The 25,614-nt window shown below is 36.3% G+C and overlaps 4 protein-coding genes and 1 long non-coding RNA gene across 13 annotated transcripts; 3 read left to right on the top strand and 2 right to left on the bottom strand.

Moving 5' to 3' along the window:
- Window positions 1–2,126: 2,126 nt before the first annotated feature.
- On the top strand, window positions 2,127–7,751 carry LOC140766527 (plasma membrane ATPase 4). Its single transcript, XM_073105917.1, has 16 exons — window positions 2,127–2,321; window positions 2,984–3,103; window positions 3,211–3,447; window positions 3,536–4,297; window positions 4,398–4,520; window positions 4,632–4,736; window positions 4,817–4,961; window positions 5,039–5,203; window positions 5,306–5,544; window positions 5,628–5,660; window positions 5,779–5,860; window positions 5,977–6,137; window positions 6,291–6,464; window positions 6,678–6,860; window positions 7,026–7,207; window positions 7,356–7,751. The coding sequence occupies exons 1-16, from the start codon at window positions 2,277–2,279 to the stop codon at window positions 7,450–7,452; spliced, it is 2,853 nt and encodes a 950-aa protein (XP_072962018.1). The 5' UTR covers window positions 2,127–2,276; the 3' UTR covers window positions 7,453–7,751.
- A 1,892-nt stretch (window positions 7,752–9,643) lies between these two features.
- LOC140767705 (uncharacterized) lies at window positions 9,644–10,134 on the bottom strand. Its single transcript, XR_012105610.1, has 2 exons — window positions 10,009–10,134; window positions 9,644–9,845 (listed from the first exon to the last, which is right to left on the bottom strand). It is a non-coding gene; the product is annotated as an uncharacterized lncRNA (long non-coding RNA).
- A 3,576-nt stretch (window positions 10,135–13,710) lies between these two features.
- On the top strand, window positions 13,711–14,636 carry LOC140767531 (transcription factor bHLH146). The gene is made up of 2 exons (XM_073107474.1): window positions 13,711–13,770; window positions 13,871–14,636. The coding sequence occupies exon 2, from the start codon at window positions 13,894–13,896 to the stop codon at window positions 14,455–14,457; it is 564 nt and encodes a 187-aa protein (XP_072963575.1). The 5' UTR covers window positions 13,711–13,770; window positions 13,871–13,893; the 3' UTR covers window positions 14,458–14,636.
- Window positions 14,637–15,481: 845 nt separating this feature from the next.
- On the bottom strand, window positions 15,482–17,639 carry LOC140767461 (uncharacterized). 2 transcript variants are annotated; one of them, XM_073107381.1, is made up of 3 exons: window positions 16,793–17,639; window positions 16,032–16,147; window positions 15,482–15,923 (listed from the first exon to the last, which is right to left on the bottom strand). In XM_073107381.1, exons 1-3 carry the CDS (start codon window positions 17,365–17,367, stop codon window positions 15,748–15,750), a joined length of 867 nt encoding a protein of 288 aa, XP_072963482.1. In that variant the 5' UTR covers window positions 17,368–17,639; the 3' UTR covers window positions 15,482–15,747. The 2 variants fall into 2 exon arrangements, with proteins under 2 accessions (XP_072963482.1, XP_072963481.1); XM_073107380.1 differs by having other exon boundaries at window positions 15,484–15,923; window positions 16,032–16,192; window positions 16,793–17,637.
- Window positions 17,640–18,787: 1,148 nt separating this feature from the next.
- On the top strand, window positions 18,788–25,009 carry LOC140767802 (probable protein-S-isoprenylcysteine O-methyltransferase). 8 transcript variants are annotated; one of them, XM_073107860.1, is made up of 5 exons: window positions 18,790–19,717; window positions 21,183–21,426; window positions 23,957–24,089; window positions 24,309–24,374; window positions 24,563–25,008. In XM_073107860.1, exons 1-4 carry the CDS (start codon window positions 19,480–19,482, stop codon window positions 24,357–24,359), a joined length of 666 nt encoding a protein of 221 aa, XP_072963961.1. In that variant the 5' UTR covers window positions 18,790–19,479; the 3' UTR covers window positions 24,360–24,374; window positions 24,563–25,008. The 8 variants fall into 8 exon arrangements, 7 of the variants coding, with proteins under 7 accessions (XP_072963960.1, XP_072963961.1, XP_072963963.1 ...); XM_073107862.1 differs by having other exon boundaries at window positions 18,806–19,717; window positions 23,961–24,089; window positions 24,563–25,007; XM_073107864.1 differs by having other exon boundaries at window positions 18,811–19,717; window positions 23,961–24,015; window positions 24,563–25,006.
- Window positions 25,010–25,614: the final 605 nt, after the last annotated feature.

Here is a 25,614-nt window from a genome sequence, read left to right as displayed (position 1 = left end):
TAGAGATATTTTTTCTCAGTGTCAATTATATTTTATCTATTTGTACTTATCTTTAAAATTATTTTACTCTCTGTACTTTAAAAAGTCTCAAATTGGTCCCTATACTTATGACTAAGTTGAGATTGTTAATTATTCTATTAAATTTAATCAATTATCATAACTATTGCCCTACCATAGGGAGACACGATCGAGGAGGGACGAGGAGACATGACAGAGTAGGATGAGATTGTCGCTAGCAAGGACGACGGTGAGGTGGAGGGATAGGAAAGGGGAGGTCAATGCAGTGGTGAAGGCAGCATGGGAGTTGGAGAGAAAGTAGAGGGCCATAACGAAGACCTTGGGGTTGGGGAGGAGAGATCGAATTGAGGTCAACGATGAGCACGTCGTAGAGGTGGGAGAGTAAGGTTGAGCGAGCGAAAAAGGTCGAACGTGAGCTTCTTGTAGACGACGAAGAAAGGTGAGCCAATGATCTCATCGCAAGTGGTCTCGGCAATAGTGGAGACATTGTCGCCAATGGTGGAATAAGAGAGGGCTTGGAAGAGAGCGCTGGATTGATTAAGCAGCACTATATGGGGTAATACCTTGCATTGTGCGGCTATACTAGGTTATCTTTAGAGATGAAAGAGAGAGAGGAGGTAGCAACTATACCTAATATGACTTTTGTGTTGTCATAGCAAATAGTAAAATTATAATCTTGGGTTATTAATAAATAATTTTTAGAAAATTATACAGAATAAAATAAAAGAATATTGCTTAGTAACTACATTAGAATAAGGAAGCTGATTCTAAAAAAAACCTATTCCTATTCCACAAGTGAACGGTGGCAAGATTCTAAATATAATTTATAAGTTATTCTTGTCGATGTCATAATGAGCAAATGGTTTTTTATAATGATTATCCCATAATTTGTAGTTTACTTTGAACTTTTATATTTTTAATTTTACATATTAGATAATTTTATAAATAACATCTTATATTTTATTACCTGCTTATTAAGTAGTCTTTGTAACTAAATTCCTTTTTTTTATATTATAATTTACATATAACATTCTACTGATATTTTGATTAACTATCATCAATCCTAATATGCTAGTCTACGCTTATGTAACTTTACTAATTAAATTACTAAATTATTCTTAATTATTGTTTAATATTTATGGGTCTACCCACCCTAGCTCGCCCCATTAAATCAAAAACTCTTTGTAGATCTAACTATCTTTCTCTATCTCACCAAAGAATAATATAGATATTTAATAATCTAATAGAATATTTTTTTAGTTGATACCCATCAATTTGAAAATGACTGGGATAAGTTAATTTAAGATTGGAAATTAGGAGTCAAAATTATAGGGTATTAATAAGAAAATGATAAAATTATAGGCGTTATTTAATTTTTATTTATTTATTTATATCTGTATCAATGAATATTCATATCGTTTGACATATGCTAGGATGGTGATTGCGATGTATATGATCTTCGTAGAGATATTTATCCATTTGTAATTATCTTCAAAATTACTTTATTTTCTATACTTTAAAAAAGTCTCAAACTGATCTTTATACTTATAAATACAGGAGGTAAAATATATTTAATTATTTTTAAAAAATAATAAAGTATAGTAAATAAAAAAAATCATGTTAAGGGTTTATTTGAAAATTTGAAAGATTTACATTTTATCCTACAGAGTTAGTTATAAAAATTACATTATATTAAATAAATGTATATTTTCATTGATATTATTTCAGATGCATAAAAGACGATGGAAAAAAATAATAATTTATTTTAGGATATAACTATAAAACTACTAGTCATAGGGAGTGAAATGTAATATTTTTTTCTGTCAAGGCTAAAATGAGGGGGCGATATGCAAATTATCCTATAGCAATATATTTATCCGCAGAGGCAAATTCGTATGCGTAGATTCTGAGAGGAAGTTCCAAGCGCGTACTTTTTCGGCTCACAGGTACGCCCCTCGAGGAACCCGTTGGAAGAAGTGACCGGCACGTCACCCGGTCGATTAGGTGTCGCACCGTATACTCCCGGTAGGCCCCGCCAATTAGGGAAGGGGCATTGTGGTCACAACCGGCCCTATATATATCCCCCCGATAGCCAAATGCTTCGCTCTCTCCCACCTCGAGCACCGGATTCCACATCTCCCTCCTCTTCCTCTCCCCCTCCACTACCATTATAACCTCCGCCTTCTCCATTCCCAGGGTTTCTTCTTTCGATCTCTCGTCTCCCAATCTAGCGTTTTGGCTCCGGTGGCGCGAGCGTGATGGCGATTAGCCTCGAGGAGATCAAGAACGAGACCGTTGATCTGGTGAGAGACGCAGACGTCTCGCTCGTTCTCGAATTTTTTTTTTTTTTCATTTCTTTTCCCCTCCGATATGATCAGATCGGTCTCCTCCTGTTTAATCCGCTTTTTCAACTATTTTTCTCTTATATTTGTAGGTTTTTTCTTTTCGTATTAATGGATATGATTATTTTTTTTCTTCTTCTAAATTTGAGTTTTACTGTCTTCTTCCTCTATTTACTGTATAGAGAGCTTGCGAGTACTTCTGTTGTACTCCGCCGTCCCTGCAATCCTCTTCCCTTCTTCTTGGGTTCTTCGCCATACAAAGATAACGAACCAAATTACAAAAGAAACCCTCGAAAAGAATCTTTATTTGCTCTACTGTTAGAAATTTCTTCTTTTTTTTTCGATTATTACGATTTTGGGGGTCACGGTTAATTTTAAAATTTCTTTTTGTGAATTTTCGCTTTTTTCCTTGCCCCCTGTTGATTCACGTGTTGGGATGACGACATCTTGCCAAACCTTGTCACGAGAAATAGGAGTCTTGGTTTCGCTTGTGAAGTTGTCTCTTTTCCACATACAAAAAAAAAAGTTGCCGTTTTTAGTTGCTGTTCTTCTGTGGTTCCGTTAATGGAAGAAGTTGTTCTTGCTCATGGGTGTTGAGTTGTGTTGTGGTCTTGTTGTCTCAGGAACGAATTCCAGTAGAGGAGGTGTTCGAGCAGCTGAAATGTACCAAAGAAGGTCTCACTTCCGACGAAGGAGCCAATCGGCTTCAAATCTTCGGACCCAACAAGTTAGAAGAGAAGAAGGTCTTTTTCCAAAGCGAATCCATCCTTCTTCCTCCTCCTTGATTTATATCATGGCCTTGTACTAAAGAATGAATTTTTTTTTTGTTTTCTGGTGGGGGCAATAACAGGAGAGCAAAATTCTCAAGTTCTTGGGGTTTATGTGGAACCCCCTCTCGTGGGTCATGGAAATGGCCGCCATCATGGCTATTGCCCTGGCCAATGGTGACGGGAAGCCTCCGGATTGGCAAGACTTTGTGGGTATCGTCGTTCTCTTGGTGATCAACTCCACCATCAGTTTCATTGAAGAGAACAACGCTGGTAATGCAGCTGCTGCTCTCATGGCTGGTCTTGCGCCAAAAACGAAGGTGTGAAATGTTTTTCAGAAAATTTGATATTTTTCCAGCCTTTTTTGTTATGTTTTGTATGCTTATCTGCATAATTTTATCATTCTAGGTGCTCAGAGATGGGCGCTGGACCGAACAGGACGCGTCTATTCTGGTGCCTGGAGATATAATCAGCATCAAACTTGGAGATATTGTTCCTGCTGATGCCAGACTTCTTGAGGGAGATCCCCTGAAGATTGACCAGTCTGCTTTGACTGGAGAATCCCTTCCCGTCACGAAGAATCCAGGAGACGAGGTCTTCTCTGGTTCAACCTGCAAGCAGGGTGAGATCGAGGCTGTTGTTATCGCCACCGGTGTTCATACCTTCTTCGGGAAGGCTGCCCATCTTGTCGACAGCACTAACCAAGTTGGGCACTTTCAGAAGGTTCTCACAGCCATCGGTAATTTCTGTATCTGCTCCATAGCTGTTGGGATCGTCGTGGAGCTCATCGTCATGTACCCGATCCAACATCGTAAATACAGGGACGGTATTGACAATCTTCTGGTCCTCTTGATTGGAGGAATACCAATTGCTATGCCGACGGTGTTGTCCGTGACCATGGCTATTGGTTCACACAGGCTATCTGAACAAGGTGCTATCACTAAGAGAATGACTGCCATAGAGGAAATGGCTGGGATGGATGTTCTATGCAGTGACAAGACAGGGACACTTACTCTTAACAAGTTGAGTGTTGACAAAAACCTTATCGAGGTTTTTGTGAAGGGAGTGGATAAGGAGCATGTGATCTTATTGGCTGCAAGAGCTTCAAGAACTGAGAATCAGGATGCCATTGATGCTGCCATGGTTGGAATGCTCGCAGACCCAAAAGAGGTATTGATTGCCTTGTGTATATATTTCTGTGCTTTTCTTTTTATTCCTATTTGTTGGTCAATTATCACAAGTATTATCCATTTTTACACCTATTCTGTAGGCAAGAGCTGGTATCACGGAGGTGCATTTCCTCCCCTTCAACCCTGTTGACAAGAGAACTGCTCTTACCTACGTTGATGCCAGTGGCAATTGGCATCGTGCAAGTAAAGGCGCTCCTGAGCAGGTACAACTTTTCCCTTGTTCCTGATCAATGGATTTATTTTTATTTTATTGTTTCCATATTTCTTAGTTTTGGACGCTTATAGTTTCTTGATCATTTGGTTCATGGGAATAGATTTTGAACCTCTGCAACTGCAAGGAAGATGTAAGGCAGAAGGTTCATTCTGTGATTGACAAGTTCGCTGAACGCGGTCTTCGATCTCTGGCTGTTGGTAGACAGGTTTGACTTTGGTCTTTCCTATTTATTTTGTTCCTATTGTTGTTTCTGTTCCTCATGTAAGCATGTGAATTGTCCTGCAGGAGGTCCCAGAAAGAACCAAGGAGAGTGCAGGTGGGCCGTGGCAGTTTGTTGGTTTGTTGCCTCTGTTCGATCCCCCAAGACATGACAGTGCCGAAACCATTCGGAGAGCTCTCAACCTTGGTGTTAATGTGAAGATGATTACCGGTAATTTTCCGGGCTTCTAATTTTTAAACTTATACTACCTCTTTCGGTAGTCTATTCACGAGTATTGGTCCATTCAGGCGATCAACTTGCTATTGCTAAGGAGACTGGGCGAAGGCTTGGAATGGGAACAAACATGTACCCATCCTCCTCGTTACTTGGCCAACATAAGGATGCATCAATTGCTGCTCTTCCTGTAGATGAATTGATTGAGAAGGCTGATGGATTTGCTGGCGTATTTCCAGGTAAGCTAGCTCTGCATATAGGCACATACATGCAATAAGTTCTCTCTACCATTTCAAAGTTCTTATTGCCTATGTAATGAAAAACATCTTTCTGTGGAGCAGAACACAAGTACGAAATTGTGAAGAAGTTACAGGAGAGGAAGCATATATGTGGAATGACAGGAGATGGTGTCAATGATGCCCCTGCTTTGAAGAAGGCTGATATTGGAATTGCTGTTGCTGATGCCACAGATGCAGCTAGAAGTGCTTCAGACATAGTCCTTACTGAGCCTGGGCTAAGTGTCATCATTAGTGCTGTTCTTACCAGCAGAGCCATTTTCCAGAGGATGAAAAACTACACGGTAAGAAGTTTTTGACTTTTTGTTGTCTAAGTCAGGTTTCATTAAGTTGTTCTAACAGTGCCTTCTCATCTCTGTCTCTGTAGATTTACGCTGTCTCCATCACCATCCGTATTGTCGTAAGTACTTAAGCAAGAGCTCTTGGAAGTAATTGTGTCTTTTTATAATCTAACATGGCCATCCCCATCTTAATTTTGTTTATTTGGTTTAGTTATGGTTTCCTTTTTTTATATATAGCTCGGTTTCATGCTTATCGCATTGATATGGAAGTTTGACTTCTCCCCCTTCATGGTTTTGATCATTGCTATTCTAAATGATGGTAAGTATAGATACTAAACACTTGATCGTTTTTCTCATTCCGTTCTATATATTCTGTCATTTGTCCTGCGTATTTCTCTGAGGCTGAATTCACTATTTTTTGTTGTCAAATTTCAGGTACAATTATGACAATTTCAAAAGATCGTGTCAAGCCATCTCCAATGCCTGATAGTTGGAAACTGAAAGAGATATTTGCTACTGGTGTTGTGTTTGGCAGCTATTTGGCTTTGATGACTGTCATCTTTTTCTGGGCTATGCATGATACTGACTTCTTCTCGGTAAAGCATTTCTCAATCTATTCTTGTCTATTTAAGACCTCATCCATGATAAGGATTTATTATTAGTTTTAAGTCTTGTATTTCGTTATCATTTAGTTGGATTTTAGAACTGAATGCCATCTAATGATTTTTTTTTCTTTCTCATTTGTGCAGGACAAGTTTAAAGTTAGATCATTGAGGCTCAGCGATGATGAAATGATGTCTGCTCTATACCTGCAAGTTAGTATCATTAGTCAGGCTCTCATATTCGTCACTCGATCTCGCAGCTGGTCCTTTATCGAACGCCCTGGACTTCTGCTAGTCAGTGCGTTTATCATTGCTCAGCTTGTAAGATCCTCCATCCTCTAGCTCTTTTATTGGAACAAAGAGCTTTTAATCTCAGCAAGAGCTTTAAGACGAGTCATTAAAATGTTGCTTCCTGTTAGCTAGAATTTGTTTCAGGAAGAGTGCATCACATACATATTTCATGAACCCATGTTTCTTATATAACTAACTCGATCTTTCATGTAGAACTAAATGGCATGTATCATTCCTTGGCAGGTGGCAACTGTCATAGCTGTATATGCTGATTGGGGCTTCGCGCGGATTAAAGGTATAGGTTGGGGATGGGCTGGAGTTATTTGGCTGTACAGCGTTGTTTTCTTCTTTCCTCTTGACTGGTTCAAGTTCGCCATTCGCTACGCCTTAAGTGGAAAGGCTTGGGATAATTTACTTGAGAATAAGGTATATAATCTTAATCCTCTAGCATCACTTGATACTTGATAGATGGTCCTCGTCCATTTGACGTTCTTTTAGCATCTGCTTTTTAAAATTGTGTTTGGAATCCTATTCTTTTCTCCAACTTTTTTTAAATTAAAAAAAAAACTAAGCTTGCTTTCCTCTTTACAGACTGCCTTCACTACCAAAAAGGATTATGGTAGAGAAGAAAGGGAGGCTCAATGGGCTATGGCACAGAGAACTCTTCATGGACTCCAACCTCCTGAAACCGCCAACCTCTTCAATGAAAAAAGCAGCTACCGAGAACTTTCCGAGATTGCAGAGCAGGCTAAGAGAAGGGCCGAAGTTGCAAGGTATGTTATCTTTAAGATATATCATCAACTTCTTGATCCAAAAAACACTATAATTTGCCTAGGAAACAAACTAATGACATCCAAAGCATTCAGATTTCAAAATTTAAACAAACACTTCAAGACTTTAATCTTGTGCTTCATATGATAGGCTCCGAGAGCTTCACACTCTGAAGGGTCATGTGGAATCAGTAGTTAAGCTGAAAGGACTCGACATCGACACAATCCAGCAGCATTACACTGTGTAACCAACCACTATAATATACTGGTCTGGATAAATGAGTATGAAGGGCAAAGATAGATGCATATTAGTGCATGAGATGGAACAGAAGACCTTTCTGCCTTTTTAACGCTAGTACAGAGTCTTCTAGGCCTACTTTTCTGCATTAATACTTGTACTCTTGTTTCTTTTTTTTTGTTTTTCTACCCTAAATTCTGCGATTAAGCTGCGGGAATAGTTTCTCTCCTTGCAAGGTGCTGATAGATGGATATAATGGAATGTTACTTCTTCAAAATCAATTGATGCTCTCTCTAAGTTCTCTTTGCTCGTTACAATGTCTGCAAGATGTAGCTATAAGCTAATTTCCTTCCTTCCATCCATGTTCATCCATAGATTTACAGAGTAAATTGCAATGCTTGGAACTTATTCCTTTTGCAGTTGCTCTTTGCTTGTGCAATGCTCTAAAGATGCATTACTATTCACCGCTTGTGAAATTCTACATGTCAACTGGTACCTTTGTTTTATTTTCTGAAGTCCTATGTGCCGTGGCTAGCATCTTTTGAATGAAGCCTTGCACTTTTGGAGACCTTCGATTGGTAAATCATAGGTTGAGCTTCATAGAACAGGAGTCAGATAACTAGTAAAGATTGCAAGGAAATAATTAATCGAGCATCTCTACTCAAGAGGAATTGGCCTCAAGATTATAAGTGTTTACTGTGACAATTCATCTTTTCTTTTGAAATGCCACAACATGAAGAAAGTGCTGCTGGCCTGGCTAGAGTTTGTTGGAGTAGCTTTAATATCACTGGCAGAAGCAGGAAGATCACTCAGGGAAATAAACTTTCTCAGCCAATGTGCAGCTTTGCTTTGCCCTGAGGATTTAATTCATCGGAATTAATTCTATGTTTGCATGCTGGACAGAGGCCAAAAGTGCTGAGGCTCAGCAGAGAGCCAAGCTGCTGAAGAAGGGATCCAGTTAGCTGATAGTGGTCGGAGGGATCCATTTTTTTCTCTTTGTTTATCTCTATGTTATGGTGGTCTACATTGTTAAAAATTAGTTCAAATTCAGTTTTTTAACAAATTTTAGCATGTATCAGCATTTGTGTGCTAGTGCGTTCGAACGGGCCCTAAGGGCATTCGAACGTGGATTCCAAACAAAGATTGGGTGATATAAGCATTCGAAAGATACAATTGCGTTCGAACGCGAGTCTCAACCCGAGAGCAGCTGTGATGTAGGCATTTGAACAAGACCCTTCTGCGTTCGAACACCCCTTTGAATTCTGCCGTTCTGTTATTATGCGCATTCAAACGCGACGCGGAAAAGCCTCAAATCTGAACTTGTCTACAAATACTAAAGTGCGTTTTTAGGGCTTGATAATTGGAAGAATATTTATGAGGATAGGCCACTATTATATTGAGAGTGATCAGAGTTGCTAAACTCTTTGTAAGTAAGAGAATTGTAAAGTAAAGAAGATTGTTCTACCCGTGAATGTAGACATATTACCGAACCATGTAAATATTGTCTCTCTATTACTTCCATTTTAGAGATTACTTACATTAGGATGTTTAATTTGTAATTAGAACTTCTCTATTGCTATTCTATCACCATTAACACCTTATTGGAGTTTTTTTTCCAAAACTTGGATCGGTTTTCCATCACTATTGCTCGTTGTTATATTTGAGGGTGAAAATTTTACTCTCGCTTTGTTCACCCATTTGGGTATTTGCACAACATATATGACCGTAGAAGCTTTACCTCTTGATACTGTTAATATTTTGGTTTGCTTGTTAGTTTGGCGGCTGTTAGAACTTTATTAAAATGCTGCTACTATTGTTAGGATTAGATGTATGCTCTGAAACTTTTATACTTGCTGCTATCAGTGGAAAGAGCAGGGTGTATGCTGATGATTGAAATATTATCCAACAAAAGAATTTAAAAGAAAAATGGTAAACGGGCATAAGCTCATTTATTCTATCCTTGCTTATCTTATTCTACAACCAAATGATAGATATGCAAATACCCAACTCAGCAGAAGACTAGTGTCTAGTAAGCCAGGTTTCAAGCCAATGGACATAAATTTGGGTGGAGTAGTAATTCTATCATCCTCTTCATAGATCACCATTATGCATACATCTTTTCTCCTTTCTTTCTTGTGGCTACTTTAATCATTTCTCATATGAAAGAGAAAGAAAAGAAGAGAAAGAAGAGTATGCACATACACAAACAAAAGTGGTATATGTCTTTTGACGTTTATTTTTAAACTTGGAGAGGCAAAGTATCATGCCTTACATATCCCAAAGAAAAGAATTCAACATCCTTCTTGCCTTCTGAATCTTCTCCTCTTTTTCCCCACCTTTCTTTTTGTAGAAGATGCAAAGAGAAGATAAAGCCAGTGAAAGCTGAAGAAACTTTGGATATTCCTGAACTAAAGACTTAACAACCATGAGCTGAACTCATTGGACTTAAAATATAAGCAACTATATAAGATTTCTGGTGAAATAATGATTTGATCAGTTGATTCTAATAAAAGAAAAGAGAAAGGGGGAGAAAAAAAGAGAGGAAAAGTTTAGCATAGCTTCCTACCTTCTGAAGATGAATGGTATATTTTATTTTGTACCCTTTGGGATTTGGTATATACTGGTACCTTCCCTTCTATAGAGTTTTAGAGAATAAGAAAGAGATACTTTCTTTCTTCTTCTTCTTCTTTTTGCTTTGGATATCATGGTCCAAGATTCTAGCATATAAAGTTGGATGTGATCTAAACAGTACTCTAGGTATCATATATTGGCATTTCCAGGCCTTCTTAATTAGCTCTCAGTCTTGGGCCTTGAGATTAAAAGGACAAACCAATCTTGGGTTTGGCCCAATATAGGACAATGATGTATCTTGTTAAGGGCTCGTTTGGTTTCTGGATAAATAAAATGGGGATAGAGATAAAATAGGTGTTTATCTTTTGAGTGTGTTGGTGTTTGGTTAGAAAAAGAAAGATAAATATAATAATGTATTATTAGATAAAGTGAATGATAAGAATAATATTTGATTGTGATAATCGGGATAAGTGATAAAAATAATCAAAATAACTTCATATTGCCCTTTCCTTGATTTAAATGATTATTTCTAGAATTCATGCAAAAAAATAAATAATTTGACTGTATTCAGCATTATCTACAAAATATAAAAGTTTAAGTGTATTATAGTCATGCAGTATTATAATATTTAATATGGATCTAACTTTCAAAATGTAGCATAATAATTCATCATCATAAATAGTACATAAATAAATATGAAATATAGAAACCACAATTCTTTAACAACCTAAGATGTTTGGATAATTTGTAAGCTAATATATTCATGCCCTTTGTCCAGGTTATTACTGTGACTGGAAAAATAATGACAAGATTTGACATATATCTTGCCAATTTTATGGAAGGAATATAAAACTTAATTAATTCTAAGGACAATGTCACACTTCTCATTAGTCTTGATCAATTCAGCAAATAGATTTGGGCTCCGGAGAATTGCAATTGTAACAGGATCACCTAATTGCAAGCATAGACAAGTTATACTTAGTTTTCTGGTTGTAACTCGTAGGGTGTGAGATGATACTATTTCTAACTTTGTTTTTTTTGTTATATACATGGGCATTGTAAATATATTTTCTTGTAAGAGATTTTTACAAATCACACTCTATATTTTATCTATTTTATGATTCGCACTTCGTCTTTGGGGATTTTATAACGTAACCTCTCATTTTTTTCTATAATGTTCATTAACCATGTTATATAGTTTATATGACTCTAGTTCAAAGATTACTAAAATACCTTTAAAAAGTTTTGATCTAACCTAAATCCCCACGAAATTCTTCTTCCCCAAACTAAACCCTAATCTCACAAAATCTAAATCCTCTTATCTATAACTAAACCCTACCTCTCACAAAATTATAATATCAAAACTCACAACCCACGAGAATCCTCCAAAATCCCTACCACGTACAAGTTTTAGAAGCTTCCCCCAACTTTACATTTTTTTTTTTTCATCTCTTTAGCTCAAATCATTTTTTTTTTCATATTTCCCCAAATTTTCTTCATCTCCCTCTCCATCTTTAAGGTCGTAAGCAATAAAATCAGCTTGGCATTTGGGAAGCTTTGAGATCTCTATGGCTTGAAGTTTGGAAGCTCTAAGATTGGCTTGGTATTTAGGTGATGTTCTCCATGGTTTGAGAAAAAGTAACAAGTATGAATGTTCATATTATGAATAAAATTAGAGATAAGTACAAAACTAATTTAGAAATATTATAAATTACATAGTGGATTATAACAGAATATTATCTTTCTGATATCATTTAGTTTGATTATAATTAAGTTAAGTTAACTCAGGATGTTAAATGAATATTATAGAAAAAAACGAGAGGTCGTATTATAAAATCCTCAAAGACGAAGTGCAAATCATAAAATGGATAAATTGCTAGGTTTTGTCTTTTTGTAACGAAACTAAGCTTTCTTGGGCTTTTCTCAACAGAAAAAAAAAACAATATAGAACAGTTGCCCAAATTAATGTTTAGTTTGGATCTTGTCTTCGGAATAATGCTTGTCTTTGTCGTCAACCATATGAGCAAACTAGATTCATTTCACAATTAAAAAAAAGCTGTCATAATATAAAATATAATGCCTTAACTTGGTATTAGATGGAAAGTTCTAAGTATGAATCCTACCAAGCCTATTTGTTTATTATCTAAGACAGAAAATCTAGACCCATATTTAAGTCAACTCTCAAGTCTAGAAACTTTGGAAAATATTAAAGTATAAAATATGAAAATCACAATGGACTTTCAAGAGTAGGAATTCTTCACAAGAGTAAGAGTCATGTAAGAACATTAATTGCAGTCCTTCAGTTAGTTTCAGCAGGGGTACTTCTACTGTTGAAACACTATTGATGCACATGCACCTGCATGCATTATAATTCTCCAGTGCTCCTCTTTCTGGCTAGCCTCCAAATCCACTCAGTGAACAAAAGCCACCACACAAAACAAGATAAAAGATCTTTACTGATGTCAAACAAATCCCAGAGACCCCAAATTAAACAACTACTCCTTTTAGTTTCTTGCTATCAAGTTCTGCCAAGTGACTGTAGCAATTTAGTTGCCATGATAATCTTATGTTTATATCTGTTTTATATTCAGGGATAGAGAGTCTCCTAACAATCTCTTAACCTCTAAAGAAAGTTGTATTATACTGTCGATTTAGGCTTTTGAGTTAACTGATCATCTACTACACTATCAGAGTTAGTTTTTTTTTTTTTTTTTGTTTTCTTTCAGAGATCATAAATTCAACCAATCATTCACTGGAACCCCCCAAAGTTTTGAGTTATGACACCATTGCCATCCACCTCATTTCTTGTCATCTTGTGCATGGGGTGGGCATGTCTTCAAGTTAAGGATGTGGGACTTCCTCTCTTAAGGTACTTGTGTGCAATTCTGAAACCACAAGAGCATAAAGGCCTAAGTTATATATAGATGGGTGTGGGAAATGATATAATTGTACTACAACTAGACAATAACCTTTCTAATCCAACCAGAGTTGTGATATTGGTGCAAAAATTAAAACAAAGGTGAAATGTTTGAAATTGGTATGAGAAAGAGATGTGGATTTATGATTGAGGAGATCAGGCTACTAGGAGTTGGACTCTTGTGATAGATAACATTTATACAATTATAGCACATGGTAGCGTGGGGACTTAACTTTTTGGTGGTTGTGGTAGAGCTAAAGATTGCATGTGCATTCATGTGCTTCACTAACACTATTTCTTTATCTTCAATTCATATAAGAATAAATCTCGGTTTCGGTTTTGGTTTCGGTTTCGGTTTCGGTTTCGATATCGATTTCGATTTCAGTTTCATTCTTGAAGTCTAAAAAGAATAAGAAGTTTTGGGTTTTGGTTTCAGTTTTTAGTCTTTTAACTCTTTGGCAAAACTTCAAACCATTATTAGTTATAGCATTATATATATATATTTCTTATGTCCCTCTTCTTTGTTTTCTATACTCATGGGCATGGCTTGCAGTAATATTACTTTCCATTCCATATATTGAGATTGAATGCGTCCAAAATCTTTTACCTCTCTCCCTTCAATTATTCAGCTTGTGGGCTGGCCTCCATATCTGGACCAACTGCATGCATGCAAGTGTAAGCCAGCCTTTTCGGATTTAATTGGTGAGGTCTTGCCCATTCTGCCCTCCATCAATGCATGCCTTCTTCTTCCCCAACCCCCCCACCCTCTATGTGCTTAAATTGATGCCACCCTTCTCTTCTCTTTCCATACACTTGGAAGCTCTCTGATACATTGCAAAGGTAATTGAACCAACCCTTTCTCTTTCAACGTTTTATATATATATATATATATTCCTTCATCTTCATACCAATACTTGGAAGCTCTTGTTTGATATTGTAGAGAGCTACCTCATTCCTTGCTCGATGAAGGAGACGCAAGGAAACAAGCTAAATGATCACCTCAACTTATTCCAACCGAACGCCGGCTTTCTTCATGAGTACTTGAGCTATCTCTTGCCAGCTCTTTCTAGAGTAACTGTCATCAACTCACGTCGTCTGACCCAAGGCAAAGAGATCGAGAAGACGGTGCGGTTCGAAGTCGACATGGCACTGGTACTATCCACAAGTGGGCAGAAATGGAGCAGTTGCCTGAAACACAAGCTTGAGCAAGGGATGAACCCAACAAAGAAACCTCATGATGCTCATGCATGCCAACCTACCACAACTCTAAGCAGTATCTCTGAGCTCTCTCCATTTCGACCTCGGCTCTCGAGGTTTCCAGTGTCTGCTAGGGCGACCAGGCCAAGTAGAAGCAGTGGAAGGAGGATAAGAAGGGAGGAGGAATTAGGTGATGTTGTGATGAGTCTGAGGAGGATGCTGCCTGGAGGTAGTGAGATGGCTTTGAGTGAGCTGCTTGCTGAAGTGGAGAGCTATGTTGTTTGCTTAGAGTTGCAGGTGAACATCCTCAAGTTTCTAGTTGAGGGTTGAGACTAAGAGAGACAAAGAGTGAAAGAACACTTATTAATGCCATGGCCCAAGTTTGCAGCAATCCATTAATGATTCAATGATGTGGGAGTAGTGGGAGTTGCTTTAATTTGTTAGGGTTTTATAAGAAATGCAATTTGAGAATAATGGCATTTGATTATTTGAAGAACATATCTTATATCTGTTAATGGATAATTCTTGCTCCTACCTTTTCTTTCTAAAGCAAAATATGTGAAGGAAAAAAATATTAAAAAAATTATTTCCCTTGAAAAAGAAAATAAATATTCATATTATGCTAGCTTTTCTCCTAACTTTTGGGAGGATATTTTTAATAAGATATCAAAAGCTTAAAACAAAAGGTTTTAATATTTTTTATTGGATTTTTTTTCAACAAAAAAAAAAAAAGAGACCAGGTAGATGATTTAATGAAGAAAGAAAATTTCAAATTAGAGGAGTAATATGAAATAAAAACATAATATGAGGGGTGAAATGAAAAAAAATCCACCTGAAAAAGACAACCTGTCTGACATTGGCTGATGGACAGCTGTCGCTTTATGGAAGGAAGTATAACTACTGGTAGAATCGGAAGTATACTGGATCCCGTTGGAGTGACGTGGCAGTCATAGATGGCCGTTGGAGTGGTTTTCATAGGTTCTTCCTCACAGGACATCCTAGCCTGCAAAACCTTTGCACTCTTTTATTATATGGATAATTAGTTATATATTAAAAATTTTAATGTATTAATGCACTTGATTAATTTTAAGCACTCTAAAACTTATTTTACCCTTATTTTTGGACCAAAAAAATTGATAATAAAATAGTCATTTGCTCATTAACAACAAACTTTAATGAGTAATAGTTTAAAGTTCATAATATAATTATCATTTTATTATATAAGTAGCATAAATTTTTTCACTAATTATATTTTCACCTCTAGATTTTAAACCTAAGATGTTTATAAGGAAGAACCCCAGTAAACTTTTCTTTCTGGACTATATCATATGCTCTTTGATCAATGTAGTTTGCTTAATGTAATGCTAATTAGGTCTCAACTCCCTCCAAAGTTTCCAACATTCCAAAGATGGAATCACAACCTTTGCATAGACCTTGTGTGGTCACAGAATCAGTGGTTGTTCTGAAAAGAAGAACCTTAAATTATTCCCACAAGAAAGGGAAGGAAAAAGAGAGATACAAAAAATTCCATCAATCACACAACAACAACAACAACAAAAACAACAACAACAGCAACAACAAAAACTCTTCTCTCCTGGGTCTCCTCCTCCTCCTTCTCCATCACATGAAGTCCACCTCAAACATGGTTTGCCTTAAGTGGAGGAGGTTGTTGCCATTAACTTGGTGGGTTGTGTTTTCTGAAGTGAAATGGGTTGCTTTGTTCTGGTACTCCTCTTGCTTCTCCAAGCTCACACTGGTGTTAGAGATGCTTGTAGTTGATTTGGTACTACTGGCAGCTTGTAATGTTAATGTTGATATATAGAGATGCATTAGTATACAAGTAACCAGAAGGAGCTAAGTAAAAGATGAAAAGAAAATGAAAGATGGTAGATTTGGGTTATTACTGCTAGTGTCTTTTGTGCATTTTGGATTCAATTTGCTCCTCTCTGAAGAGCTGGTGGCCGAGTTCTTGGTTTCTTGGGGCTTCCTCCTCCTGCGGTTGTGGTCTGCTAGGCGTTTCCTGCAGCTCCTCTTGGCCTCGTCAAACTCGGCCAACACATGAAACCTGGATTAAAGCTTAAGCTGATAGATAGAGAACGGTGGTTTTAATCTTTTTATATTCTAAAATTCGAACTCTATGGATGTCTTTAATGGATGTTAGAAGAGGAAAATGGGGAAAGATCTGCATCATAAAAAGCCCAAAGGGCAGATAGGAGGAAAAGAGATGAGGAATAATATTATGTACTCAAAGTCACTGTTAAAACAAAACATAGGGAAGGTGGAAAGGCAGGGTTTAAAAGACAAAAAGGAAAGAAAGAAAGAAAGAAAGAAAGAAAGAAAGAAAGAAACATTGGGTTGGTGGTCGAAGTGTCTGTCAGGTGTTCTCCAATCTCCATACTCAAAGTATAAGAAGACAAAAGCAAAAATGTACTATTAACCTGATCCTGTTTCAGGGACAAGAAGACTTCAATTCCTTTTGATCACTTCAAAAGAATATTTCTAATGCTTGGAAGAAGAAGAAGAAGAAGAAGAAGAAGAAGAAGAAGAAGAAGAAAAGATTGAACTTTTTGTCTATTCCTCACATAAAATACCAAGTTGGATGAACACCGAGAATTGCAGTGGCACTGAAGAAGTGATCTTTTTTTAAAAGGTGGATTAAAGTTACCTGCTGCATTGCTGGCAGAACCTCTGCTGCAGCCCGGCGGCGGCGACGACGGCGGCCTTGGAGTGGAACTCGCACACCTTGTGGCGGCGGTGGTAGTGCTTCGCGCCGGAGAGGTCGGCGCCGCATCCCTCGGCCTGGCACCGCGGCGGGGAGTAGAACCCCCTCGACCTCGCGAACAGCCGGTCGACGGCGAGGGCGTCGGCCGACGAGAAGTAGGTCCGGTGGCCTAAGTTGAGCCCAATTCCCCCGCCACTGCTGGCGTCCTCTTGCTTGATCAATCCCAGTGGACAATCCGGCAACTGGTGGGAGTAGTATGGGGAGGCGGTCATGGGCAGAAGCGAGTGTGGGCATTCGAGAAATGGTGCGTTTGGGAAGAGCAACGGGTTGTGGGTCTGGAAGGAGGGAGAAGGATAAGGATTAGGATTAGGATTGGTGGATTCCCAATCCCAAAGTTGATGCTTTTGGTGGTTGTTGTTGTTGTTGTTGTTATTGTTGGGTTCCAACCCAACAAAGGACATCATCATGGAAGGGACAAAGGCAGCATCACTGCTGGAGTTTGATGATCTGTTCATCATCTTCCCATCAACAAGTGAGCAAGTTTGTTTCTTTTCTTGTGTTGGGTTAGAAGGAGTAGGAGGGATAGAGAAGGAGAAGGATGTAATAAAGTTGAGAGAAAGAGAGGTTTGGTCTTTGTTGTGTTGCTATTACTGCTGCTGTCTGTTGTAAGGGAAGGCAAAGGCAAAGGCAAAGGCAAAGGCAAAGGGAAAGGGAAAGGGAAAGGGAAAGGGAAAGGGCAAAAGGCAGAGAGAGAGAGAGAGAGGCAGAGGCAAAGGCAAAGGCAGAGGCAGAGGCAAAGCCAAAGGCTTTGGTCTTTTATTGATGGGATTGTGAAAGGGATGGAAGAAGGAAGGCATTGGAATTTCTTACAATGGAACAGGAGCAGTGGTTCCGTTGGTCAGAGACAAAAAGAGGAAGTCATCAAACAATCAATTTAAAATTTCTTTTTCTTATTATTATTCTTTTGTTTTCATCTGTCCTCCTACATTAATTAAACTAGTTTGCCATTGCCAATTTGAAACTCCACCCCTATAGTAAAGTGTTGATTGGCTAGCTTAAATTATCTTGTTTCTTTCTGCTATCTTGGCTTTTTCTGAATGTCAGAAGTCTGATAGCGATGGATGTACGATGTAGACAGAGAAAGGCTTCTCTTTTATTTTTTATCCTCATATTTATTTATATATTATGCTGCTCACAAGCACCTCTAGCTACCCTCCATAGCTGATGAGTTTACTTTTCATGTCCAAAAATTTTGATTTGGACTAAACTTTTGACCGGATTCTATAGAAATATTCAAATAATACATTTGTTTTTTTTTAATATGATTTCTGTATCTCTACTAATTATGATCTAGACTCATAATTATAGGATATTATTATTTAACCATCTTTCTTGTGATCACCATAGCTGGTGAGTAGAAGAACCATGCACATCCCATGCAGGTGTTTGAGAATGGGAATGCTTTCCTGAATGCTGACTGAAGTACTGAGCCTTGCTACCCTTTTTATCATAACATGAGGGAAGTGAAAGGTGCATCTCATTTGAGACATTCTCCTTGCTACTACAAAGAAATTGCTTGAGTACTATAAGTCTTCTACAATGCCAAGCAAGCCTTAGAGTAGTAGCAAATTAATGGCCTCTTCTACATTTTTGGTCTCTTTCATACACAAGTTAGAAGTATAAGAGGGTTATGTGACGAATTATAAGTTGTGCTTTTCATTGGTGAGGAAGGAAGAGTGCAATGATTTCCACCACTCTGTGAAAGCAACAAAAGATTGTTAGGAAAGTGAAGTCCAAAAGAGTTCCAATTACTGTAGAGAGCCAAGGGACGACTGCCTATGTCTGTGTCTCTAGCCATTTGATGTAATGCCTGAGAGAACCCAGAGTTCTCTTCCAATGCTAGTAGTAGTAGTAGTAGTAGTAGTAGTAGTAGTAGTAGTGGGCTCACAGGCAGTAGGGTTGTCACATGATATATAGAGAATAGAGATCCCATAGACTTGAATTCCTGTGACTTTGATAGAAGACTTTCATAGAAAGCTAACTCACTGGACATCCATCCATCCAGACTCCACAGCCTTTGGATGGATGTGCAATGTTTGTCGTTTCTATATTGATGGCCTTTTATTGTTGTTCAAGTGTGAGGCCCCCACACTAGGGTTTCTTCTCCACTTACTCACTCTGCCTCTTAAAAGGTGGCCGGCTATCTATTTGGCATGTTATCTTTTGTTTTTAGTGATGATTCCATTAGGCTAGTTCTTCTCGATATCATTAATGTGTATATTAGTATGCATTTTAAGACCAAGTTCTATAAATGCCGATCAAAGTTCATACTACTTGGATTCTGGGAGAGTGTCAAAGCACGGTTTTTTAACATTCTATGATTAGGGTATGGTGTTAGAGAGATGTTTTTGTGATTGAATACTTTCTGCTGTTGTTGATTTCATATTATTTATTGTTTCTATGTAATTACAATAGTTTAGCATGAGATGATGATGATAGGGTTAATGATGCCTCGATAATAAACTCTCGATTCGATAGATTACTGTGTTTTGAAGGAGATTTTTGTTAATATTCTTTGGTCTACCATTAATGTTCGGAAAAAGCCATCTTTTTTCTCCGTCAATCGTTCCATGAGCGGTGAGTCCGTCATAAACCCTAGAAGCCCTAACGCCAAATTCGCGTCTCGGAGCACGCGAGAAGACATCCGAGCTCTCCTCCCGATGCTCGGGGAGAAGTTGGAGGAGATCTTGATGGATTATACTGCTTGGAGGCAGCTCTCGCAGTTCTTCGCCGCCATTGTCTTCTTCCATGCCTCTGAATACGCCCTCGTCGTCGCCTTCCATGGCCGCCCCAATATTTCTTTCAACTGTGAGTTCTATCATTCTTTCTGAGATTTAATAGATAAAATCTACATATTTTATCCAGTCTTATGAACATCTTGTTAGAATTTAAAATTGGCTATGAATTTGGCAGAAACTTTTTATTCCCCGCCGTTAAGGGTGAAGTTTTTCTCTCATGGAGGAAGAAGGGTTAATTATGTGAGGAAACATAGTAATATCTAAGATAGTGACCGGAAGCAATGGACGATTTAGAGGAAAGGGGGTGAATTTCTGAACCATGTTGGTTATCTTGTATCTCACTTAGATTGGGTTATGTTGGTCTATGGCCCAGACTAGCGGACTTGGGATTATAATCCAAGGATATTTCCAGGTTTGATGCTGCAAATGCTCCTCATAAGGAAGATAAGCTGATTAAGTTGGGAAACCTAGTTTTCTCCTTAACTTTAATCTGCAGTTAATGGGGGAGGGCTAGAGTAGTACTCAGGAGACATCTAGGAGTAACCAGAACTTTTTATGATACCAACCCAGCCAGGACTAGTCGCCCAATTGAATGTAGGTTAGGCATGGGAAAAATCTTAAGGATTTAAACTGGCCTCGTCTGTCATTCTAGCCTGACAACTAAGCTAGTGACCTTTGGTGATCCAATGATTTAGAAAACCGAAAACCCCTTGAAGATTCAATGCGTAAACAAACTTCTTATTTTTCTACCCTGATGTACACCAGTAATATGCCAAACTTCTGAGGTTTATATATTTTCAGCATTACAGTCAAACTTGTAAATTATAATCATAATTTTTCTTAGAATTTTTCCTTAATTTTCTTCTTTAGTTATATATATAATCATAGTTTTTGGTATTCATATTTAAAATGTCAAATGAACCATCAAAGCAAAACACAGAACTGCTGAAACTGCCTAAACATTTTCGTTGGGGCTCAGAACATAACTGAGATTTCAAATCTTGCTATCAAGAAATTCTGAAGATTTTCTGGCCGAAACTAATTTTATTTCTTTCTGTCTTGGGAATGTGTAAAATCATCAAGAGTTTGTTAGAATAAAACACCTGATCTTGTTAGATTTTTTTAAAGAAGTGCAATCACATTTTGAAAGTTCATTTCATATAAGTGAGATAATTTATATTTGTATTAAATACATTAGCGAGAAGCTGATAGAACTTAATATTCTTTAATAAGGATGATGCAAGAAAGTTTAAGTTCTAGTCACTAGCATCTAAAATAATCTCTTGTTACTTTGTTATATCATGCTATAGGTTTGTTGAAGTTACCAGACAGGAGACCCTTTATCTCATTAGTAAAGCAGTAAAGCAAAACTATAATTTACCTGTAAGACATATTTTCAAGACATTGTAAGTGGATAAATGAGCTATTAGATAGGAAAGTACTCAATAGGAGAAGGTAAAAGACTTGCTGAAATCATTCTACATTGCAATGGATATCTTTTGTAATAACATTTTGTAATTCTACTGTTTGTGCAGCACTTCTGATCACCAAGCAGTATGTTATTGCAATGACTTGTGCATTGCTGGAATACGTTATGGAGATTCTTTTTTTCCCAAAGTTGAAGGAGTATTGGTGGGTTAGCAATGTTGGCCTTGCAATGATTCTCATTGGGGAGATCCTACGTAAAAGTGCTGTCATAACAGCTGGTCGTGCTTTCACACATACCATTAGAGTTTATTATGAAGATCATCACGACTTGATTACTCATGGAATTTATAGGTAATTATCAGTGTTTTGAAAAGCAGATTTTGTGGCCGCTCAGCAAACCCTGTTTGTAGCCCTTACTTGGTAGTCAGACCGTCTTGGCGGCCTTGATGAGCTGGCATTTTATATTAGTATATCACATACTATATTAGTAGATCACACACTATATTAGTAGATATTATACTATATAAGTATATCATATACTATATTAGTTATGTCATATAATTATTATTTATATGTTAAAAATGTGCTGAGTCATTAGTATACAACCTAGGTGATATGTGTTGGGGACCTTGGGGTGACCGCCTGGATACAGTGATCATGTTTAGCATTGGTAATTAGTTACATACTCTATTCTTTCTGCAAATCATAAGATCACGGTATCACAAAGCTGATTGAGCTCATAAGACATACATAGTTTAGTGATCAACCACTGACTAACAAGTTTGTGAACTTGAACTTAGCTTACCTAGGTACAACTAGTGGTTAGTCAATGAAAGTAACTTTAAGTTTTAAATCACAAGTAAGCAGGATTGCTTTTGCAGTGCATGACCAATTAAGATTTAATTGTAAAAACAAATTATGCAACTAAGGTTTATTTGTAAAAGTAACACCTTGAATAAGTTATTACACAATTAATCTCATCTTCAAGTGATATTTGTTAAAACAAATTTTGCCTTGGTAAGCTCTTTTAAGTATCATGTATGGCCATCTCAATGTTTGCAATAAGTTCCTATTCTAGTTAATTTGGAGTTCTTCACTCTCCTGAACAAGATTATTCCGGTTTTCTTTTTGCCATTGTTTGTTATTAATTTGTGACCACAATATGAATGCTTATGTGTACAGTCACAAGATTCTGGAAACTAAGTGGGTTTAATTAGGTCGCCAAATAGTGTTTTCATGTACTTAAATTTCAATGAAAGAATTATGTATGGCTAAATTTAGTACATATAGCTGAGATCAGTAAGCTAGCTTAACTTATAAGGATTATGTGCCATATGCACTTGCTTTATTTATTTTTCATTTATTAAGTTCTATTGCTTATTTGCTTGCAAATAACTGGTAATAAATTATTAATTGATGATAGAGTTAACAACAGCCATAATAATAGAAAATAAAAGTAAATACTTGCTTTCTCATTTCTAGAAAATGAAAGATAATTTGCACGAAAAATGTGGTTTTTGTTTTTGTAAGTCAGGCTGTTTTAATTTTCCCTTGCGTGATAGGTATTTTTTTCCTACTTTCTTTCTACTTTGCCCTCAACCAATATGAAAAGAAAAAAGAGAGTTATACAAGTTATTTGTTAGCTGTATTAAATGCATCTTACACTCACAATTAGACATCAATATAAAATTCTCCTCTTCTCATTTCTTCAAAAGAACAACTGATTGGACATGTAAGTACTCTATATTAATTAAAAAAGTTCTTTTTTCTCCAGCCAATTACTAGTTCATAATTATTAAATATAATTCATACTTACTAGTTAATCTATGTTACTTCCATACTTGTTTTTTTGCGGGTTTCATAGTTCTTTTTTTTGTTGTAATTCATAGTTATTGAACTTATATTTTTTGTTTTGTGATTTTATTAGGTAATTTTCAGTCATTGTAACACCTATGTTTTTGCGAGTTTTGTAATTCATAATTACTGAACACTTTTATTTTTTGTTTCGTAGTTTTATTACATAATTTGCAGTTATTTGGACACTTATATTTTTATCAGGTTGGCAGTTTTATTATGTAATTCACAATTGTCTCATAGTTTTTCTTACGTAATTCATAGATATTGAATACTTATATTTTTGTTGTTTCGTTGTTCTATTACGTAATATTTGTAGTTATTGAATATTTGTATTTTTTGTTTCACAATTTTATTGTGAAATTCACAGTCATTGAACATGTGTATTCTTTGTTTCGTAATTTTATAGTTTACTTAGTTTCTAGTTTGTACTGCTGTTAGGTCATAGTTAATTATATAATAGTGGTTTTACCTGTATTAGTTAGTAAATATTTATTGTTGATCATGACTTTCTGAGGCAAAAGTTACATAATAGTACATTTTAATGAAAAATCAAACTAATTCGCAGAATGTAATTCATAGTTATTTTACGTATTACATAATATATGAGAGAGAAGTGACAGAATAATGTAATCTACTTAAAAAGCCAGACTATGTTAAATGTATAATAGATGTTTTTTCTTTTCACCACTCAATGAAGGCAAAAAAAGCCTGACATGCAATAAAAATATAAAGTGGGCCTCAGTCCCAAAATTGAAAATGCACTATGTTTTTTGTACAAATTACTCAGAAAAGAAAAGCAGATAATCATGATTCTCTTGAAGAAATGCTGGCAACTTAGCTTTTTTCAATTATTTGCAACTGACAGCTTTTTTTCAATTATTTGCAACTGACTGCTTATCAAAATCTGGAAAAAAATTTTACTCCCTTTGATCCAGAGATAGATGCAAGGTTTTAGATGGATTTTGGAACTTGCATTAACAAATATCACTGTTTATATCTTACTAAATATTTGCTTTCTTACTAGACAGGTTCATGCGACATCCTGGTTATTCTGGCTTCTTCATCTGGGCTGTTGGAACCCAGGTTATGCTCTGCAATCCAGTCTGTGTAGTTTCTTTCACATTGGTGACATGGAAATTCTTTTCTACGCGGATACCGTATCTTTTTAAATGCTGATTTTGGATGTCATTGGTTATATTCTGATGTTATTATGACCTTTAAATATTAAGTTATGTTGTTCCACAAGGATACAGGGTTGAAGTAGCTGACCTTTTAAATACTGAAAAATTGTTAGTGTATTTCATGCGCCAAGTTCTAATCCTTTACGCAGCAGCAGATATGAAGAGTTTTTCTTGACGCAGTTTTTTGGTTCCCAGTATGAGGAATATGCACGGAAAGTTCCATCTGGCCTCCCTTTCATAAAATGACAGCATTGGGACTACGTGAGCATATGAAAAACCCTTGCCTTTTCTTGTACTTTGCATCTCGATGAACTTCTCTTAGATGCAGGGCAATGATTGGAAGCAACCTAATGGTTTGTTTACCAGAAAGTTGACAATGATTTGGTCATTAACATCATGACTCCATGTTTTGCTCACATCACACTGTAAACTTATGTTGGCATTAGCAGATAAACTATTTTCTGGCTCTGCGGCGAGGGTGCATGAAATGGCTGCGTCAAGCAAGAGTTGAACTATGGACCAGCACTCCATGTTTGAATTCGACGAAGAAGAAAAGCCAGAGAAATCATTAGTCATTAGCTATTTAATTAGATATGACATCCAATTGCAGAGAGCTGCTAGCATTCTCAGAATGGCTGCAAAATACTTTGCCAGAAGTGTATATTCTTCTACCAACTCAAGTTTGTCAATCTCAAAATGCTTCAGTTCTTGTGCCCATTAGAGCAACTATACAAACTTTATCTAAATGAAAATCTATTTCACATTGTTTGTATATACTCTATGAAATTTTGAATTTTTTTAAGGCTGTGCATTTGAGGGAATGCCCTTTTAATTGCTTAAGAAATTATTTTATTTCCAATGTACCAGGTCCAACTGAGTTAATTTAAGGTTTTATATCATCATTCTTGGTGTGGTGCATAACAACTAGGGAGCTTTTGTTATTATTATTGCTATTAATAATTATTGGTATTAATGCATATTTTATTTTTATTATTTTTATTATTGTTATTAATGCATATTTTATTTTTATTATTTTTATTATTGTTATTAATGCATATTTTATTTCATTAGAATGCATACAGTTTATCTATACACTATAAATAAAGAGAGAGATTCTGCCCTGCCGTAAAGATAAGAATTTAAAAAAACTAAAAATTATTATCTGTTAATTAATTATTTTTAAAATATATTATCATGCACATTATCTTTTGATAATTATATTATCTTAATAATTTATTAAATAGAAGACATATATATCAGAATAAGGATATTGATGTCTATCTATAATTGATTTGATGAAAATTTAATTAATTTTTATCTCTTAGATTATTTTTTAACTATTTACATATATCTTCTATTAGTTTGAGATTGATTTAAACTAAAATTTAAAAATAGATAGAGATAGATGGATCATATTTAAATTGAATCTATCACTAAAAGAATCAAATTTAAATTATTTAGTGTTAAGTGATATTTTTTGCCTAAATATAAAGATTTAAGT

Source organism: Typha angustifolia, chromosome 9 (assembly GCF_048772165.1).
Source record: "Typha angustifolia cultivar Huaian chromosome 9, ASM4877216v1, whole genome shotgun sequence".
NCBI classification, from domain to species: Eukaryota; Viridiplantae; Streptophyta; class Magnoliopsida; order Poales; family Typhaceae; genus Typha; species Typha angustifolia.
This window is presented reverse-complemented; position numbering and strand designations above follow the sequence as displayed.

Bases quoted from the DNA above. Each gene is read 5' to 3' on its own strand.
- LOC140767802 (XM_073107857.1), top strand. From the start codon at position 19,480: ATGAGCGGTGAGTCCGTCATAAACCCTAGAAGCCCTAACGCCAAATTC. The intron at 19,718-21,182 runs GTGAGTTCTATC...CTGTTTGTGCAG, and splicing joins CCCCAATATTTCTTTCAACT to CACTTCTGATCACCAAGCAG. The intron at 21,427-23,960 runs GTAATTATCAGT...CTTACTAGACAG, and splicing joins ATTACTCATGGAATTTATAG to GTTCATGCGACATCCTGGTT.
- LOC140766527 (XM_073105917.1), top strand. From the start codon at position 2,277: ATGGCGATTAGCCTCGAGGAGATCAAGAACGAGACCGTTGATCTG. The intron at 5,545-5,627 runs GTAAGAAGTTTT...CTGTCTCTGTAG, and splicing joins AGAGGATGAAAAACTACACG to ATTTACGCTGTCTCCATCAC. The intron at 5,661-5,778 runs GTAAGTACTTAA...TTTTATATATAG, and splicing joins CCATCACCATCCGTATTGTC to CTCGGTTTCATGCTTATCGC.
- LOC140767461 (XM_073107380.1), bottom strand. From the start codon at position 17,367: ATGATGAACAGATCATCAAACTCCAGCAGTGATGCTGCCTTTGTCCCT. The intron at 16,193-16,792 runs GTAACTTTAATC...GCTTTAATCCAG, and splicing joins TTCTGCCAGCAATGCAGCAG to GTTTCATGTGTTGGCCGAGT. The intron at 15,924-16,031 runs GTAATAACCCAA...TAACATTACAAG, and splicing joins ATGCACAAAAGACACTAGCA to CTGCCAGTAGTACCAAATCA.
- LOC140767531 (XM_073107474.1), top strand. From the start codon at position 13,894: ATGAAGGAGACGCAAGGAAACAAGCTAAATGATCACCTCAACTTATTC.